Genomic DNA, 20,895 nt, shown 5'->3' with positions numbered 1-20,895 from the left:
AATTTAGAAAATAAGTTTATATGATTAGTTTGCCCCTTGTAAGTGATTTGCATAAAACATGTAGGTCCCGTCCAATCAATTTATAGGGAACATTAAAAGCAGCTCGACACAAATTGGAAAATCTCCTCGTAGGAAAATCGCACAGAGTATTTTTTTTAATGATTTGAAACCTTAAGGGCTAATTTAACTTCCTTAAGCCGGAGTCATTGGTGCCGTATGTCGTATCGCTGTATCGGTGTCCCTAACGTAATCAGCTGTTTATCGTTACGACGGTTAACCAAAACCCAATTGGTTGGCTACGATACGGTTACGACCTTAGCGGCACCAATAATCGATTGCATTGATTCTCATAAGGTTGGTCGAATCAGCTGTTAAAAGGTTACCGATACCGTTGCCGATAAAGCACCAATGTCTCCAGCTTTAACCCTAACGCCATAGTCGTAACCATACCCATATCCATAACCATCTTCAATGTGATCGATTAATGGTGCCTTAACATAAACATCGTAAAAATTTCATAAAAATGAAAACGCAAAAAATTACAAAAATTTCACAACAAATAAGTCTCTTAGTCATAACGTATCCAAAACAATGAATAAAATCTATAAAAGTTATTAAAATCACCAACTCAAATGTTTTTAGGTTATGGATATGGCGAGAAACCAATTGGTTGGCTATGGTATTGTTATGGCGTTAGCGGTATGGTATGGCACCATTAATCGATTACCTTGATTTCCATAAGGTAGGTTCGATCATGGTTATATGGTTATGGTTTTATAGTTATAAGTCATAATTAATTGGCCCTTTAATAGGATGCCGTGTGGGCAGCCTTTCGCTGAAAGAAAACATCGATACTTCGTGATATCGAAAACTATCGAGCCTATCGATAGTACACTTTATTGTTTTTCCTGTTTCCCTTCAGTGAAAATACGTGTTAGTCATTGGTGTTAGTCATAGTGTACAAGTACAAGTGTGTTGACTTATCTGTCAAGCATTCTGACAGGCACTCGCTGGATTCGGAATGACAGCGAATTCAAAATGGATACCATTACCGAATGCTCCGAATGATTGAAAAATTGAAAAAGTCCATACGATTGGTAGTCAAAAATGTTGTCGTTGAGACCAAAAATGCGACTCTAGACCTGAGATTTCCATCAGGTGAGCGAGGCTGTTTGTAGTTTTGACGTTTATCGCTTAGTGAACACACTTGGTATAGGTACACTATGGTGTTAGTTGTTCTTTTGACGAAAACAACTGAATATTTGTACTAATTTCAATTAAATCATTAATAAATATGGCTGATGTACTCGATATTGATAATGCCGAAGAGTTCGAAGTTGATGAAGATGGTGATCGTAAGTAAAAAAACAAGTGCTTTGTGTACATAACTGGAAATCTATCGGCCCACTGAGAAACTCATACCTAAAATAATTGGTTTTTTCTTGCAGAGGGTATTGTACGTCTTAAAGAAAAAGTAAAACACCGTAAAGGTCGTGGATTCGGGACCGAAAGAAATGCCCGTGAACCCATACAAAGTTACGAACGCGTTCGGCATGAAGACGACGATGAACTTGAGCCGGGTCCACAGCGATCAGTTGAAGGCTGGATTTTGTTTGTTACCTCAATACACGAGGAGGCTCAAGAAGATGATATACAAGAGAAATTTTGTGAATTTGGTGATATTAAGAATATTCATTTGAATTTAGATCGTCGCACAGGTTTTTCGAAAGGATATGCTCTAGTGGAGTATGAAACCCATAAGCAAGCATTGGCTGCAAAAGAAGCATTACATGGCACAGAAATTATGGGACAAGTCATACAGGTCGATTGGTGTTTCGTCAAAGGTCCAAAGCGTATGAAAAAATCAGAAAAACGCCGAAGATAAATATGGAGAAGTTCATAGAGCGTGTGTATGCTTAATACTTATTTATATAATTTTATGCATTTTAATGGGAAAATGTAAATAAAATTTACAACAGCTTTGTTTATAATTAATTATGATGTAGTGAATAAAACAAGTAAAATAACAGTTGTAATCCATAAAATTGAATCCTTTTATCTAATTACAACTCTCGAGGAGTGGGCAAACCATGGCCAATTGACCTTATGACCACTTCAAATGGCATTAAGGTCAGTTGGATCTTCACACATTTATCAAGGACCAATGACAATGCAATAATTTATTCCCAGAGTGAAATAAGGTCAACGGACACAAGGTAAATTGAATTAAATTGCCACAAAGTCAATTGAAACTTTGCTCGCGTATCAAGGACCAAAGCAATAATTTGATGGTGTGGTGATACAATGTCAACGAAGGATACGATTTCCGCTATAACCACGATGTTGTGGTTGTAGCGATACGGTTTCTCCCCGAAGGCTTTGGGGAGTGTTATCGATGTGATGGTCCTTTGCCGGATACAGATCCGGTAACACAACGCCAATAAGTTGCTAGCCCGACCATCTCGGGAACGATTTATATGGCCACATTAAACCTTTAGGCCAACCCTCCGTCCCCTCTAGATCCATGAGGAACTTGGGGTCGCCAAAGCCTTGGCTATTAAATATAATTAAATTAAATATATTGAGCTGGCAACCTTACGGGGTTGTGCTATACAGCCCCTTTGCATGTGGTATTTTAGTCGTCTCTTACGACAGGCATACCTGATTATATTCCGACCCCCTAACCCGCTGGGGGTTACGATCCCAACCGTCAGCTAGAAAGATAGTCCCGATGACAGGCACGTGGAAGGTAGGTAAGTGTTCAAGTAGACATTTGTACCACGCTGTGCAAACATGCATATCAAGCTCGAATGTATTCGGGTGATCGAACTTCCAAACCTGGTAACATAAAGCTGTCATAGTTCAATATCTGATGTCAATATTAAAACGTACGCTAAGATATATTTACTTTATTAAAAGTATATACATACGTAAGTTACAATTTTATTAACTATATACAGTAAGAAAGCAAAAAAATCTTCACTCAGACCTACTTCATCTTCTTTTGATGCAAAAGATGTTTTCTTAAAGCCTTTTGTTTATCGCGGAAGCTTTTCTTCACTTTCGAACGCGCTTTATGTCGCATCATTTGGAAATTTTTGTTCTTTCGATTTTCTCGATTTGTTTTTGAGCTGTTTTCATTTTTGCGTCCATCCTTCCAACCGAATTTTTCGCGATCCTGGCGACCAGCTTTCACCGTCTCTAAACGTGATTCTTTGTCGTGCTTGCGTTTTTTATAAATCATTTCTATACTATTCAATTTTACAAATTCTTCTCGTTCCTTTTCCAATGGTCTTTTACGCGCATTTGTGACCGTTTTCTTAAGTTGTGCAGCATTAATACGTTTAAAATCTTCGTCGGTGAAAATGCGTGTCATTGCCAACTCTTGGGCAGCTTCTTTCGCATCGAGAATTCGAAGCTCAGCATTTTTTGACGATTTTTCGATACTAGATTTGTATGTTTTCCGCTCTTTCTTTTCTGCGTCACTACATGCTGGCAGCTCGTCATTTTCTTCCTTGTCTATATTTGTATCTTCACTTTCATCATCGCCATCATCTTCCTCCTCATTTTCATCTTCATCTTCGTCTATATCATCATCTTCCCCCGTATCATCATCTCCATTTCCGGCCTCATCTTCACTATGTGTAACATTCACCCATGCTCCATCGTTAGCATCACTTTCGCTTTCACTACCCAAATCAATCTCCTTAGAAGATTTTAGCAATGCCTCAGCGCCAGGTATTGTTTTATGTACCTCAACCTCACCATATGCACGTATTTTACGCTCTGCCTGAGCTTCTGTTAAACGACCGCGATCTTTTTTGTGCAACAAAGCTGGTAATTGTTCGCGATACAACATAATAAGTGAACGTGCTGCCATCATTACCGACTTCTCTCTATATGTTTTATACATAGCTAAATCACGCAATAGATCTTCACCCATTGCCAAAGGACAACGCATACATATCTCACGTGTTGCGTTCAAACCAATAGCCATAACATCGCTAGAGTTGCGTTCTGTGATGAAATTATTGGCAATTGTTTTAAGGATTGGTTCAATAATATCACCAGGCACTAATTCGTGTGATGCTTGTGCAGCAAACTGCATGATACGGGTCACTTGGCGCTGATGTGGTTGTAGGAAACGCGTAATGTATGGATAAAATCCAAAAAGAAATAGATTATGTATGCCAATCAAGCGTGAGATAACATCTAAATGCATAAGCTTAACTTCGAAGCGTTCATTTGTGGATTGCAGTTGTTTGAAAAGTCCCTCCGCCATTCCCTGAGGATTATGTATCAGATGAATACCAGAAAAATTAAACGCAGGAGCATTCCTTTTCTTCTTTTGCGCTTTTATAGCTTGCTTTTTAATCTGCTCCAATTGCTTCTTACGTTTTTTAGTCTTTTTATTGACACGATTTTGCATGATTGCACCCTTAAGGTCCACATCATTATCACTATCAGAATCATCCGAACCTTTTTCATCATCATCATGGCCCAAAAAGAATTTCAATGAAGCCACTAGTACCTGTTCGAAAAGAGAAGACTTTTAGTAAGATGCATTTCAAAATTTAAGCACAATTGCATTTACCTTTGTAATTTTTGAAAAACAACCCACTGTCGCTATTACATTAACCGTTTTGGCATCATTCCAAATATTTTTCTTATACAGCTCGATCATTATGTCCACCGACATTTTCGCTGCCTTTGGGTTAGCATCTTTTAGCATTGAATACATGAAGTTTTGCAGGGTCTACAAAGAAGTTAGCTTTCGTTACCATTGATTAATCAAGAATACTAATTTGCAGATATACCGAATTAAGTTTCATGTCTTTATGTTTAGAATTCATATTTTTTATATCCGTAATTATATGTGCTTGTAAAAACGAACGCAAATTCTTATCTGGACAGCTTAAAAGTTGAAAAAACAACTCCAACAAATCAATTGCGGGTATTATGTTCTTATTACGCATAAGTATTAATGCTTTCACAAAGCAATTGCGCATAATGGGATCTAAAGTAGTGGCATGATTTTTTAGCAAATCCACTAAATGCTGTGGAAACTTGACACATAGTTCCAGATAGCATTGTGCGACCTTAAATACATTCTTTAGTATAATATTAAACACAATAAAATCATATCGACCAACCTGTGCTATAAACATAACAAGTTCTTCCAAGGACTTACTTTCCTCACTTGGATTGAGCGCAAAAATTTCCATGCTGCTAAGAAAATGTTGATATTGCTGATAGAAGTCATCTTTGTATGAATCGGGATCACGTTTTATAAGATTTTGCAGCTGTGGCAGATTGTCAGGCAATTGATTATTGTGGCGAACCATGTTGCCTTTTATGGAAAATCACAACAAGTTGTTGGATTTCCAAGAGGCAAAAATTACAAATTAAAAATATTTTTACACTGGTTTAACTAAAACACGTTGTTGCACTTGCTGCTTCTTGGTAAGGAATTCACAATAAGTTTCTTTTGACATTTGTTTACGGCGTTATTATGTATAACGCAAACCGACGCGAGGAGTCATTTTCACCCAAGTGAAACCAAATTTTTCATTTCATTTCATTTCATTTCATTTATTTATTACGGCAAAAAAGCCTAATTCATAAGTTAAATTATATTACAATTTACTATCTTATTGCTAAGGTTTTACAATATTCATAAAGTTTTGCTTTAAAAGCCCCGATTTCATTACAACTTTTTATATCTATAGGCAGTTCATTGAAACTTTTAGACCTTTATAAAAAATATTTTGCTGATCTATTTCAGTTCTGAATAAAGGCAGTTTGAAATTGTGTTTATTCCTTGTATTAATGTTATGTGTTTGCTTAACTAATACTACGTTTTTACTTAGATATTCAGGTACATTTTCACTTTTAATATTAAATATAAACTTCATAGCGTAAAAAAAAATCTTTTGCTTTACACTTAACCAGTTCAAACTTCTCAGCATATCAGCCGTACGAGTCTCTCTAGGTTTTTTAAGAATAAATCTCATACATCTGTTTTGCATCTTTTGAAGTTTATCTCTTTCTTTGTCTGACACAATGAATAGAATAGATGGGCAGTTTACAAAGTGCGGTTCTATAATGGACTTATATATAATTATTTTGTACTTTTTTTGAATATATTTGGATGTTCTCTGCATAACCCCAATTTTTTTCGCAACTTTCTGGACTGTGTAGTTTATATGTTCTTCAAACTTGAGTTTGTTATCAATTATAATTCCCAAATATTTTATACTGTCAACTTTTTGTATGCTTTCATCATTTATTTTTAAACCAATTATATCCTCATTAACGTTCCTCCTTGTTATTATCATAAATTTCGTTTTATTTATATTAAGTTCCAGTCTATTTCCGCACAACCATTTATACAGGTTATTCAGTTCATGTTGTATTTTAGAAAGTGCAGAATTAATATTATTCTCACTAATCATTATTAATGCATCATCAGCGAATAGTTTAATTTCACAACCTTCAATAGCGTTAACTATATCATTAATATAAATTAAGAACAGTATCGGTGCCAAAACTGAGCCTTGTGGTAACCCTATGGGTACTTCCAATTCATCAGACATCACGGTATTTATAACCGTTTTCTGTCTCCTCTGCTTCAAATAGCTGCGAAACCAGTCAAGTTCTATACCAGTTATACCAATACGTTCCATTTTTTTGATTAAGATCTCCCTATCCACTGTTTCAAAAGCTCGTTTGAGGTCTAGGAAGACTGAAACAACCACTTTTTTTTTATTTAACTCTTCTTTCCAGTCATGTATCACCAAATTAAGAGCTGTCTCACATGAATGTTTCTTTCTAAAGCCTGACTGCTGGTGGGCTAGTATATTATTATCTTCAAGGTATTTCGTTAACTGGTTCTTAACATAAGCTTCAAGTATTTTACAATCACTAGGCAGGGTGTTTATGGGTCTAAGTTCTTCAGGTTTTACTGTCTTTTTAACTTTTTCCACTGGTATCACCGTTGACGTTTTCCACTTTTCTGGTACAAGACCCTCTTCTAGGCTGTTATTGATTATTTGTGCGTAGAAATATCCTGTATACGATATACAATCTTTAAGTACTCCATCAGATATAAGTTTTCTGCCGCCTATTTTATATTTGAACTCTTTCAGAATATTAATAACTTCATCTGTTGTTATTTTGGCAAACTTTAATCTAGAATTGACTTGTACATCACTTAGTGCTATACGGCAAGGTTCTATGATGTTATTAATTTCTATTACGCTATTTATAAAGAACCTATTTAGACCATTTGCCAGCTCAGTTTCATTTTCTACCATCATACCATCTATTATCGCCTTTTTAATCCCTTCGTTATCTCTCGTTAAGTAAACCGCTTGCTTAAGATGTTTCCACATTTCTCTGGCGTTATTTTCATTCATTTCGACTTTATTTTCCATATATTTAACTTTCTTTATTTTTACTAGCTTTTTGTAGATACGATTTATATTTTTATATTCGTTCCAATCACCTGTTTGTATCGCAAGCTTATAATTATTATATTTGCATTTATTCATTTGCGCCAGTTCTCTGTCGTACCATTTATTCATAAGCTTGATATGAACTTCTTTTTCATACGTTAAACTTTCCATAGCTTGCATTATTATGTTGTTCACTAATTCGACTTTCTCATCAATTAGTAGGTTTTCATTTATGTTGAAGTTACATGATCTCAGGATGCTTATTAAGATTTCACTATTATATTTATCCCAAGCTGTGATTTTCTTGGTCATTCTCATCTGGTATGATTTAGACGTTTTAATATTGAACATTATTGTTTCGTGATCTGAAATTTTGTATGCAGGCAAATTATTGCACTGTATTTCATCTGAATTTGAATATAATAAATCAATTTTAGATGCACTTGCATCTGTAATTCGAGTATTAAATTCTACTTTTTGGGTCATACCCATCACAGAAAACAATTCGTATCATATAACAGCATTCATTCACTTCGGGGACTCTCGGTGACTACAGGTGATTGTCTTACGATTTTTCCTATTATATAGCGACACAAAGTGTCACGAACACTCATTGTTGCTGTCAAAATATTCACTTCCCTGCAAAAATCGTGTGACCAAAAACGCACACAAACACACGAATTTTTGACAGGGGTGACGATTTGGAATGAAAAATTCTTCAAATGAAATAGCATGTTGACAAATTTAGCTTTCCCACAATGTATCGTGCTCTCTCGCACCTATTATTTTTATAGGGATAGCAAAATACGTAATTTTTGCGTGCAAAAAAATTCGCCATTTCTAATTCAGCAGAGACAGCAAAACATTTGGTGGTCGACAATTTTTTAATTTTGAGAGTTTTAAATGGAATATCTCCGGAAATATTTAAAATTAACAGGGAGTTCTCCAGATCACATATATATATATATTTTAAAGCTCGCAAACTTATAATTTAAAAGTAATTTGGTGTTAAAGTTTGCAAATTTCTATACAAATTTTATATGTGTATACGTATATATATGTGGCAGCACAGCTTTGTAATGTCATCAATAAAATATATGTATATATATATATATATATATGTGCATGTTGCTACAAAAGCGCAATTGATTTAATAAAAACATTTATAATAAGTGAAAACAATGCAAAAATGAAATGTGAAATATACTAAAATGTAATTTAAGTGTACCGTTGCCAGTTTATATAGATATGTACATATGTGGATTAAGGTTTTGAAAGATATGTAAATTGTAATTTAAAGTTCTATAGAAATTTGTTAAATTTGCAAACTTTAACAAGAAATAACTTTAAATTATAAGTTTGCGCACTTTAAAATATATATATTTGTGATCGGGAGAACTCCCTCTTTCATTTGATACCAAGTTTTACCCCGAACTCGGGGGTGCTATTCTAAAATTTTCCCAAAGTCTTTAATATACAATGATTTTTGCTGTTTATTTCGACAAAAATTTTTGATTTGATTTTTGTGCTCATCGAAAGAATTCACAATTATATAGCACCATGCCGCGAATAATAATAAAAGGTGGTGTGTGGAGAAGCACTGAGGTAAGCATTTGACGCGACTGGTTACTCTTGGCCGTTTATTAACTAAATTGATAACTTTCAGGATAAAATCCTCAAAGTAGCTGTAATGAAATATGGCAAAAACCAGTGGTCACGTATTGTATCACTGCTGCATCGCAAATCTGCCAAGCAATGTAAGGCACGCTGGTACGAATGGCTTGATCCTTAAAGAAGACAGAATGGCCACGCGAGGATGAAAAGTTTTTGCATTTTGCCTAATTAATGCCAACACAATGGCGTACAATTGCGCCGATTATTTCAGAGGGTTAACTGGCACCAATTGTTCACACCAAATTGTTAGGTACAGGATTCGCCACGGGTAGGCGAGGTTGGCAATCACAACCCCTTGAATCATTTTGGTCGGCAGGTATGCCGCGGATATATTCTTGGCACTTGTTATTGATGGCTTTTATGATGCCACCAACACAACCTGGACAGACGCCAATGCTCAGTCAACCACCCAAGCCGTGTCAACCCCCAATACCCAGACACGTCCGGACGTCCTGTTTATAATGTATGCTAATACAACTAATAATTTACAAATTTGCTGATGATTATTTTTGTGTTATTTTCTTTAGCAACCACCTGCACCTGTTACTGATAAATATCAACAGCCGCAACAGTATGATCAATCCCAACGCCGTTTAGATCCCGATCAGATGCCAAATCCGATAAGCGTTATCATTGAAAATCAAAATAGCGCTGGTGGTGCTTTTATTACTAATGAACAGGGTTTATTACCACCATTGGTGACCACAAAATATGTGGTAGAAGATCAGGGTAACTCCTCGCCACGTTACGTTAGGTATCGATAATCGAAATTAATGTTTTGTTTGGCAATTACATTGATCTTTCTTCTTTGCAGGTCGTCTTTGTATTGCATACATGCAACAGCTGATTTATTAAAAACAACAGTTTTGTCCATTACACTTACCGCCTCACCAATGGCACGAACGGTTGAGGGTGAATATGAGCCACCCATTGTAAATTTTGGTGAATTGGATGCAATTAGATCTAATCGTTGCAAGGCTCAATAGCAACTTGTAGATGCTGGTCGTCGTTTCCAATGTCTAATGTGTAAAGTAACAAGAGATGGTAAAAAAAATCTTTCCCTTTTACTTGTGTTCATTGATCCATATTTTTTCTCAACAGTGCCAACTGCATATTTCCAACATTTGGGCCATACCGGACAGCGTGTCGATAAATATGAACGCCCTGAACTTGTATTGGGTACATGAGTATTTGTGTAAAAAATGCTTGGGTACCGATAGCTCTCATGGTAAACCTCAACTCATATCCACATCAATGCCTCGCATTCAATTGGGTTCACGTAGTATGGACAAGCATATTGTTGATTCCAGTGGTAAGGCCACAATTTCAAATGATGGGGCAACCATTATGAAACTATTGGATATTGTGAATCCAGCCGTAAAACTCTAGTAGACATCGCCAAATTTCAAAATGCTGAGGTTAGTTTTTTGTTATATTAGAATGTGTAGAATAAAAATGTTTCTCTTATCAGGTCGGCGATGGCACCACTTCAGTAGTACTTTAAGCAGGTGAAATCTTAAAACAAGTTAAACCATATGTTGAGGAAGGCGTGCATGCACGTATCATCATTAAAGCTATACGTAAAGCATTATAATTATGCATGACCAAAATATGACATGGCTGTACATGTGGAAGCGCCAATCAAAGGAACAACAAAGTGCTTTATTGGAAAAATGCTCTGCCACAGCAATGTCCAAGAGTATCAGAAAATTGTTAATGCTGAATGGCGTCGCCTGTACAATAAAATAGGAAAGTAAGGCGCCAATGTTGTGTTTTCTAAACTAACAATTGGTGATGTTGGTACACAGTATTTTTCAGATCAGAAATGTTCTGTTAGTGTACCAGAAGAAGATTTTAAACGTACAATGAAAGCTTGTGGTGGAGCTGTTATGACTACAGCTAATGATATTAATTCAAGTGTTTTGGGTCAATGTGATTACTTTGAAGAACGTCAAGTTGGTGGTGAACATTTCAACATTTTCCAAGGTTTGATAGTGGGTTTGACATTAACTTCATTTTTATAGTTTATAATTATTTAAAGGTTGCGTTAATGCTAGAACATATACATTGATTTTACATGGCGGTGCCGAACAATTTTTGAAAGAAACTGAGCTTCGTTACATGATGCTATAATGATTGTGCGGCGTACAATTAAACATGATTCTGTTGTTGTTGGTAAGTCAAAATACAAATTGAAAAAAATTTCTAATCTTAAATTGTTAAGTAAAATTATGAAAAGATTGTGTCCAACTCCGGAAGAAAAAACTATAAAATTTGTGTCAGTGAAATGATAATTATTGCTTTTGGTTGTTATTTTGAGCCATCGTCATCGAGTTCCTTCTGATCGTATATGCCCGTTCTTTTGCATTCTTTTACATGCATAAAGTGCCGTTTAAGCCTTCCTCACCCTCTCCTCCACGTTGAGCTTCCATGACAGCTTACTGTCTAGGATCATTCCTAGATATTTTGTGCAAGGTTTCCCCGTAGGGTCGCCCCTCCTAACTTAGGCCTGGTCCAATTAGGGACCTTGTACCTCCTTGTAAACAAGATCATATGCAACGTCATCTGCGTAAACCGTAAGTTTTTCTGGTCCCTCGTAGAATCCCCTAAGCAGTTGGTTAATGACCAGCGTCCACAGCAGAGGTGATAGCACCCGGAATGCCCCTGTCCACTAATTTCGTGGCCGCGTACAATCCCCATTGCGATGTAATCTTACTGCAGTTTAACATGCAGTCGATCCATCTGGGTAAGGCTGGATGTACTTTAACGTAATTAAGACCATCAATAATCGCCCATTTAGAAAGCCCCGGCAATGCTTAAGAAGACTTCTAGAGCATATTCCTTATATTCCAGGGCTTTTTCTATGCTTATTACCACCCTATGCAATGCGGTGTCTACTGACTTGCCTTTGGTGTACGCCTGTTGTGTTGTGGAGAGCAGCTTTTCATCCACGTTGGTTTTTATGTACACATCTATCAGCCTCTCAAAGGTTTTGAGCAGAAATTATGGGTCTATAATCTTTGGGATACACGTGACCGATCTTCCCCGCCTTTGGTAGGAAAGCTACACGAGCAGTTCTCCAAGAGTGCGGTACATGATTCAGTTTATGCACCCATCGAATATTATTTTAAGCCATCCCACGACCACCCTACTTGAAACTTGTAGCATGGCCGGACATGTACCATCTGAGCCCGGCGATTTCACCACCACTATGAGGTCCTCAGTAGTGTAATTAGGCAGCATATATGAATGCAGCTGTTTCCTTACCATTACTACAGCTCGCACCCGTCCTTCCGTTTGCGCATAGTAAACGCCAAATCCGCGCGCTAAGTCCAGAACCCTTTCCTCCCGATGGAAGCCACGGCTCCTGGATCAGCGCGTTAGGAGGAGGAGTTCGCTCGACGCCACTTTACTGTGTTGGAGGTTTATCTGTATGACTTGCAGTACCAATGGGCTGCTTGTTCCCCTCCAGCACCTTCATTGTGACGTCGTCGTCCTCCTCTAGCCCTTTTGGTTTAGAGCGTTCGAAGCCCCCTTCAGCCTCTAGTACCTGTTGTGCCGGGTGTTCCTCTGTGCGACTCACAGCACCATCTGGCTGTTGGTCCCCTTCTAACACATTCGGGGTGACGTGGGCTACCTCCACCTGTATTTTTTCCCTTAGGCTTTTGAGCTCCTTTTCGACGTCCACCGTGTTAGGACTTTAATACCCGCGACTTCTTTTCCTGAGTCGCATATACATTTTGCCTGTACCTAAGGACATTTTTCCAAGCTGCGCGTACAATATATCCTCCGCCTGCTTGTTTATTTGGAAGATGTATAACTAACCTTCGTCCGTAGGCCGAGATACAGTAAGGACCTTCGAATCCTGTGTCGGTATATTCGGATTCTGATTCTGCAAAAGTCGCAGTGTATCCTCCGACTTCATCACGCATGGTATCCATACCTTAACTTTTGTTACCTTGGGGATTTGCGCTTTATCCACCATCTCAAAACGAGCGTTCGTGCCCTGCCTTTGGAGGTTTGGAACCACTTCCTCCAGCCATCGCAAGCTCGCGATCTAGTCGCACGCTATCATCTTCATACCATTATACCATCCCCCGAATCAAAGGTTGGAAGGAGCTTACTTGGTTATTCCCGCATCATCTTAAGCATTAAGCTAATAAGCTCCTTTTCTACAGATCTGGAGATCGGCTAAGACCTCACACCAACGACGATTTTCGTTACAATTGCTAGTGCATGCTCTCCAAGATGTAGATCCTGATCGAAAGTCACACCCAAAATTTTAGCGTGTAAGACAGTCGGTAGGGTAATGCCATATGGTCGACTTTTGGCGCGATCATGTTTTAAATAAGGTCACCGATGATTTGGTTGGTGACAATATCAGGTTTCGCGAGGCGACAAAACTGGAGAGATTGGGGAGATAGCTGTTTATTTTATTACAAAGCTCATCGATGTAGGAAACAATAGCATAGGCGTAGAAGCAATAGTGACTCCTGGTGGTAAAGGTAGCTATTGATATGTAGAAGTTAAGCAGAAGTTTGAATATGAGTTTTTTAAGTTATAGCAAAAAACGCGTTGAGGATTTTTAATATCTTACCAGGTACCTTCGTACATTTTTCTAAGAATGAAGAATAAAACCTATTCAAACTCAATTTTCACCAGGACAAAGCCGCTGAGACTTCGCTATACTTTAACATACAATACGTTACCCCATTTTAGCACAACTATCATTTTTTGATTTTATTAAATTTTATAAAATGTTTCTTCCTCTACAGTTCTATTTCGGTATTGGATGGTAAATATGGCTTTCGCATTTTCTCCATCAATAACTGTGAAAAGGTGGAAGAAATCTATGCGTGTAAATCTCACATATTATCTTGGTCGAGCGTTTCTTCAATAGCTCTCTAGTGGTGATGGTGACAGCAGAGAAACCCAACTGTTTACAAATGTTACACTTCAAAAAGAATCAAAATATCTGCCATTGCGTCTACGGCTCAAATACCCACAGTATATGAATGAATCGATTGCACCTAATTGTCTGCCTAACGGATAGTATACATATTCATCAAATCGAAAATATTGCACCAAACGAACTGGGTCTGAATACTGAAACAGTACACATATTCAAAATCGATGAGGACGCTGTGATGATGGTATAGGGTGAGTTGTTGAATAACATACGAAAACCACTTTAACCCATCTATATATTTGCATTACAGCTAAAGCGTTACAAACAGCAAAAATTGCTGGCGCCAAGCAATTGGAAAAGGCAGTGAAGCTTTCATCACACCGTACGGATGGTGTAAAGTTAGAAACTGCTGTTGTAACAGCTGCCACCGACACAACGGTCATCTCTACTTCGCCGAGTAGCGGCTCGTCCGACTATCTATCGAAGACAGTATAATCATATCTTTTGCCAACAGAGGTTAGCGATGTGCATGCACAGGAAATGATTTCAATTGGAAAACAAAAATCAATTAAGAGAGTTGATTTATTATTAAAGTATTTACTTTTCTTTGTATCAACAGTATTAATTTAAGTTGCAATATCACGTACATATATAATAAGGGATGTGATACGATTGCTGTCGGAATTAGATTTGAAACCAATCAATACTCCTGCTATGGGTTGTAGAATTATTGTTTAAATAATTAGATTTAGAACAATAATAAGTCTGACTTAATTACAAGTCGTACATTTTTAAGTTCATCAATTATGACAGCAATCGGATTCCACGACACCTTTGAATATTCTTGATCTGAAAAAAGAGTAAACCTAATCTGAATTTCTACTAAGCTTTAAGTTGTAGATTATTCAAATAATTGGAGTTTTTCTAAAGCTTAAAATTATTTTCTGCTCGCTTAGAAAAGATTTCAATTGGAAAACAAAAATCAATTAAGAGAGTTGATTTATTATTAAAGTATTTACTTTTCTTTGTATCAACAGTATTAATTTAAGTTGCAATTTCACGTACATATATAATAAGGGATGTGATACGATTGCTGTCGGAATTAGATTTGAAACCAATCAATACTCCTGCTATGGGTTGCAGAATTATTGCTTGAATGATTAGATTTAGAACAATAATAAGTCTGACTCAATTAATAGTCGTACATTTTTAAGTTCTTCAATTACGAGAGCAATCGGATTCCACGACACCTTTGAATATTTTTGATCTGAATTTATACTAAGCTTTAAGTTGTAGATCATTCAAATAATTGGAGTTTTTTCTAAAGCTTAATATTAGTTTTGCTCGCTTAGAAGAGATTTCAATTGGAAAACAAAAACCAATTAAGCGAGTTTATTTATTATTAAAGTTCTTCTGTTTTATATGAACTGGATTAATATAAGTTCCAATTTCATGTACATATATAATAATATTGAAAATAATAAATATTGAAAATTCAATTTTTTTGGTTCATATTTTATTCATATGGCTGCTCCAGGTAGAGTAAATCTGCAGGTAAAATTCACGTTATATGGCGGTTATATAAATGGTAAAACCGCAGTATAATTGATTGTCAAATGACTCGAAAATGTAGAGTGAAATGACGGAAAAATGACCGCCATTTGACGAGCATTGTGGCGTGTGTGAGCAGCACAGTACTATGCTCACATCCTATAGGTGGGAGCGGAATGCACTATCACATTAATAGGAACGAAACGGAAAATTTGGTCACAAAACCTAATCCGCCCATACAAAAATGACTATGAATATAACCGCTGCAGAAAGTCACAATGACCGTAAAATGACTAGTAAAATGACGTGGAGCGTTTTTGCAGGGTTGCTTCTGGGTCGCGTTTGCTTCATTCACTTCACTTTTTATACTCAGTTGAGCAGAGCTCACAGAGTATATTAAGTTTGATTGGATAACGGTTGGTTGTACATATATAAAGGAATCGAGATAGATATAGACTTCCATATATCGAAATAATCAGGATCCAAAAAAAATTTGATTGAGCCATGTCCGTCCGTCCGTCCGTCCGTCCGTCCGTTAACACGATAACTTGAGTAAATTTTGAGGTATCTTGATGAAATTTGGTATGTAGGTTCCTGAGCACTCATCTCAGATCGCTATTTAAAATGAACGATATCGGACTATAACCACGCCCACTTTTTCGATATCGAAAATTTTGAAAAACCGAAAAAATGCGATAATTCATTGCCAAGGCGGTTAAAGCGATGAAACTTGGTAGGTTGGTTGACGTTATGACGCAGAATAGAAAATTAGTAAGATTTTGGACAATGGGCGTGGCACCGCCCACTTTTACAAGAAGGTAATTTAAAAGTTTTGCAAGCTGTAATTTGGCAGTCGTTGAAGATATCATGATGAAATTTGGCAGGAACGTTACTACTATTACTATATATGTGTTAAATAAAAATTAGCAAAATTGGATGAAGAACACGCCCACTTTTTAAAAAAAAATTTTTTTCAATTCAAATTTTAACAAAAAATTTAATATCTTTACTGTATATAAGTAAATTAAGTCAAAATTCAACTCCAGTAATGATATGATGCAACAAAATACAAAAATAAAAGAAAATTTCAAAATGGGCGTGGCTCCGCCCATTTTCATTTAGTGTGTCTAGAATACTTTTAATGCCATAAGTCGAACAAAAATTTACCAATCATTTTGAAATTTGGTAGGAGCATAGATTCTATGACGTTAACTGTTCTCTGTGAAAATGGGCGAAATCGGTGGAAGCCACGCCCAGTTTTTATACACAGTCCACCGTCTGTCCTTCCGCTCGGCCGTTAACACAATAACATGAGCAAAAACCGATATATCTTTACTAAACTTAGCCCACGTACTTATCTGAACTCACTTTATCTTGGTGTAAAAAATGGCCGAAATCCGACCATAACCACGCCCACTTTATCGATATCGAAAATTACGAAAAATTAAAAAAATGCCATAATTCTATACCAAATAAGAAAAAAGGGATGAAACATGGTAACTGGATTGGTTTATTGACGCAAAATATAACTTTGGAAAAAACTTTGTAAAATGGGTGTGACACCTACCATATTAAGTAGAAGAAAATGAAAAAGTTCTACAAGGCGAAATCAACAGCCCTTGGAATCTTGGCAGGAATACTGTTAGTGTTATTGAATATATAAATAAATTAGCAGTACCCGACAGATGATTTTCTGGATCACCTGATCCACATTTGGTCGATATCGCGAGAACGCCTTCACATATACATCTAAGGGCCACTCGCTTTTAAAACCCTCATTAATACCTTTAATTTGATATCCATATCGTACAAACACATTCTAGAGTCAACCCTGGCCCACCCTAATGGCGATATCTCGAAAAGGCGTGCACCTATAGACCTAATGCCCACTCCCTCTTAAAATGCTCAGTAACACCTTTCGTTTGATACCCATATCGTAAAAACATTCTAGAGTCACCCCTGGCCCACCCTAATGGCGATATCTCGAAAAGGCGTCCACCTATAGACCTAATGTCCACTCCCTCTTAAAATGCTCAGTAACACCTTTCGTTTGATACCCATATCGTACAAACATTCTAGAGTCACCCCTGGCCCACCCTAATGGCGATATCTCGAAAAGGCGTCCACCTGTAGACCTAATGCCCACTCCCTCTTAAAATGCTCAGTAACACCTTTCGTTTGATACCCATATCGTACAAACTTTCTAGAGTCACCCCTGGCCCACCCTACTGGCGATATCTCGAAAAGGCGTCCACCTATAGACCTAATGCCCACTCCCTCTTAAAATGCTCAGTAACACCTTTCGTTTGATACCCATATCGTACAAACATTCTAGAGTCACCCTTGGTCAACCTTTATGGCGATATCTCGAAAAGGCGTTCACCTATAGAACTGAGGATTACTCCCTTTTAAAATACTCATTACCACCTTTCATTTGATACCCATATCGTACAAACACATTCTAGAGTCACCCTGGCCCACCCTAATGGCGATATCTCGAAAAGGCGCCCACCTATAGACCTAATGCCCACTTTCTCTTAAAATGCTCAGTAACACCTTTCGTTTGATACCCATATCGTACAAACATTCTAGAGTCACCCCTGGCCCACCCTAATGGCGATATCTCGAAAAGGCTTTCACCTATAGACCTAGTGCCCACTCCCTCTTAAAATGCTCAGTAACACCTTTCGTTTGATACCCATATCGTACAAACTTTCTAGAGTCACCCTTGGTCCCCCTTTATGGCGATATCTCGAAAAGGCGTCCACGTATATAACTAAGGATTACTCCCTTTTAAAATACTCATTACCACCTTTCATTTGATACCCATATCGTACAAACACATTCCAGAGTCACCCCTGGCCCACCCTAATGGCGATATCTCGAAAAGGCGTCCACCTATGGACCTAATGCCCACTCCCTCTTAAAATGCTCAGTAACACCTTTCGTTTGATACCCATATCGTACAAACACATTCTAGAGTCACCCCTGGCCCACCCTAATGGCGACATTTCGAAAAGGCATCCACCTATAGACCTAATGCCCACTCCCTCTTAAAACGCTCAGTAACGCCTTTCATTTGATTCCCATATCGTACAACTAGAGACACCCCTGGTCCACCTTTATGGCGATATCTCGAAACGGCGTCCACCTAGGGAACTAAGGATCACTCCTTTTCAAAATACTCATTAACAGCTTTCATTTGATACCCATATCGTACAAACACATTCTAGAGTCAGCCCTGGTCCACCTTTATGGCGATATCCCTAAATGGCGTCCATCCATAGAACTATGGCCTACTCTCTCTTAAAATACTCTTTAATACCTTCCATTTGATACACATGTCATACAACCACATTCCAGGGTTACCCTAGATTCATTTTCCTACATGGTGATTTTCCTTATTTTGTCTCCATAGCTCTCAACTGAGTATGTAATGTTCGGTTACACCCGAACGTAGCCTTCCTTACTTGTTTATTTTCGTTTTTTATAATTTTTGAGTAAAAATTGAGAATCTTAACATTTCGTGAAAAAAAGATTGAAATTTTCCATAGACAGCCGATAAAGGTTATATTTAGAGCTTCGCTCAATGTGTATGCATATTTCGTCAAATTTTAGAGGAATAAAAACAAGCGAAACCTATAAAATTATAGCCAGGGACCCAAACTGTTATTCCTTTTATAATATAATTCCTTGCAAAACTATTAATTTTGGACTTTTAATATATTTGGATCAAGATAAAAATTATTTTCGGATTTTTATTTTTTGAGCCCGATAGAACTAGTTAAACTCGGACTTTTAAAAATAAAAGTCCGGAAATAAAAGTTAAATCCGGACTTTTATTTTTTAAGTCAAAAATAAAAGTCCCACTTGATAACAAAGAAACGGCTTATCCGAAATAAAATTTTTTTTAATTTTTATATATCAAAAGGGATGCATGATTCTACATGATATTGCTATAGGGATACCTGGGAACTCAAACATTTTCCCCTAGGACAATTTTTTGACCAGGACTTTTTCGACTCCGAAAAAAAAATAATTATTATTTTCTGTCCCTGCTTATAAAACAGTGATTCTCCAACAACGTAGTAAATTAAAAGGTGTACCGCAAATTATCTGTCGGCAAACATTGGTACAATTCAGGAACGCAACATCTAAGCCCATTAAACAAGTGTTACCACAGGGTGGTGTCCTATCCTCGCTTCTGTTTAACTTCTACATATCGAAGCTACCTTCACCACCAAAAGGAGCCCTACAAGAATACTGACTATCATATGACTATCATCTGATTGTCAGCAATGTCACCCTAACGATCAGCGCCTCATACAAACTTTCTATCACAAACTTAAGGGGACTTGCGCAAATGTGATGTAAACAACTGTGTACGTGTGAATTTTTGTCTCCTTATACACCAACATGGCCTACTGATTAAGTATATAGCCGCACTACTCACTCTCATTCATTTTCCTGGATCAGTGCTGACACTCTAACTATCAAAAAGTGTCATAAATGATAGTTTACTGTAGATATCATTTTTGACTGTTATACGGTCATAAATGACCATTGTTATATTCCGCTAAAAATGAAACAATGCTTTTGGCTTTTTATTTACTTTATTTCATTACGTTTTTAATTTTGTACGTGATAAAAGCATACGTGTTTATTTGTTTAAAATAAATAGTTTTATAAGAATTCGAGTTCAGAATGTTCAATTTAAAATCAGAAAACCCCAAAACAACAGAAGAGCGCTTTCCTCATGCGGAAACACATTTAAAAATGAATCACCACTAACCACTATTATTTTTCGCGTATCAATTTTTTGAGTGCGCCCAACACATTCCGACAGCTTTTGGTATTTTTTAATATTATTTTCGATTTTTTTTTTTCTTTTAGCATGGAGCTTTGAAATGCTATCTTTTTCATTTTTTAAACTTATTTTTTATATGGTTTTCGTCGGTTGAAAATGACGGAATTTAAAAAATAGCAAAACAACCGTGATTATCATTTGATTGTCATATGACAGTCAGTAGTGACAACATGATTAAATCGGATAAACTGTTCTCGCATACATAAAATTCCGTTGAGAATTATGTATCTGTCTCACATGCATAATGGTATCTGCGTATGTTCTTTTGTTCTGTACCAGGTGTCCGAAGCTTTCTCAGTTTGAGTCCTTTTTCATGATTATAGGCTGTCGTTGGGAACATGCGGACATGCGTGAGCGAACAAAGGAACATACATAAAATTGAGTATCAATGTTTACGTCATCGCAGGATCAGCATTGTCAATTACAAGTGTGAGTGT

At 37.0% G+C, this 20,895-nt stretch overlaps 2 protein-coding genes and 1 long non-coding RNA gene across 6 annotated transcripts; 2 read left to right on the top strand and 1 right to left on the bottom strand.

Annotated features, from left to right (window-relative positions):
• The first annotated feature begins 916 nt into the window (after positions 1–916).
• On the top strand, positions 917–2,045 carry tsu (40S ribosomal protein S12 homolog tsunagi). 2 transcript variants are annotated; one of them, XM_067777868.1, is made up of 3 exons: positions 917–939; positions 1,235–1,355; positions 1,449–2,045. In XM_067777868.1, exons 2-3 carry the CDS (start codon positions 1,295–1,297, stop codon positions 1,883–1,885), a joined length of 498 nt encoding a protein of 165 aa, XP_067633969.1. In that variant the 5' UTR covers positions 917–939; positions 1,235–1,294; the 3' UTR covers positions 1,886–2,045. The 2 variants fall into 2 exon arrangements, with proteins under 2 accessions (XP_067633969.1, XP_067633968.1); XM_067777867.1 differs by lacking the exon at positions 917–939 and having other exon boundaries at positions 1,012–1,355.
• Positions 2,046–2,868: 823 nt separating this feature from the next.
• Mys45A (SDA1 domain containing protein Mys45A) lies at positions 2,869–5,479 on the bottom strand. Of its 2 annotated transcripts, XM_067777864.1 has the most exons (4): positions 5,154–5,478; positions 4,818–5,099; positions 4,595–4,756; positions 2,869–4,531 (listed from the first exon to the last, which is right to left on the bottom strand). In XM_067777864.1, the coding sequence occupies exons 1-4, from the start codon at positions 5,343–5,345 to the stop codon at positions 2,990–2,992; spliced, it is 2,178 nt and encodes a 725-aa protein (XP_067633965.1). In that variant the 5' UTR covers positions 5,346–5,478; the 3' UTR covers positions 2,869–2,989. The 2 variants fall into 2 exon arrangements, with proteins under 2 accessions (XP_067633965.1, XP_067633966.1); XM_067777865.1 differs by lacking the exon at positions 4,818–5,099 and having other exon boundaries at positions 5,154–5,479.
• Positions 5,480–8,147: 2,668 nt separating this feature from the next.
• On the top strand, positions 8,148–15,539 carry LOC137244780 (uncharacterized). 2 transcript variants are annotated; one of them, XR_010951192.1, is made up of 10 exons: positions 8,149–9,062; positions 9,124–9,594; positions 9,659–9,885; positions 9,946–10,175; positions 10,233–10,549; positions 10,603–10,884; positions 10,940–11,117; positions 11,173–11,306; positions 13,907–14,291; positions 14,351–15,539. It is a non-coding gene; the product is annotated as an uncharacterized lncRNA (long non-coding RNA). The 2 variants fall into 2 exon arrangements; XR_010951191.1 differs by having other exon boundaries at positions 8,148–9,062; positions 10,603–11,117.
• The last annotated feature ends 5,356 nt before the right edge of the window (positions 15,540–20,895 follow it).

This window comes from Eurosta solidaginis, chromosome 3, assembly GCF_040869045.1.
Source record: "Eurosta solidaginis isolate ZX-2024a chromosome 3, ASM4086904v1, whole genome shotgun sequence".
NCBI lineage: Eukaryota > Metazoa > Arthropoda > Insecta > Diptera > Tephritidae > Eurosta > Eurosta solidaginis.
This window is presented reverse-complemented; position numbering and strand designations above follow the sequence as displayed.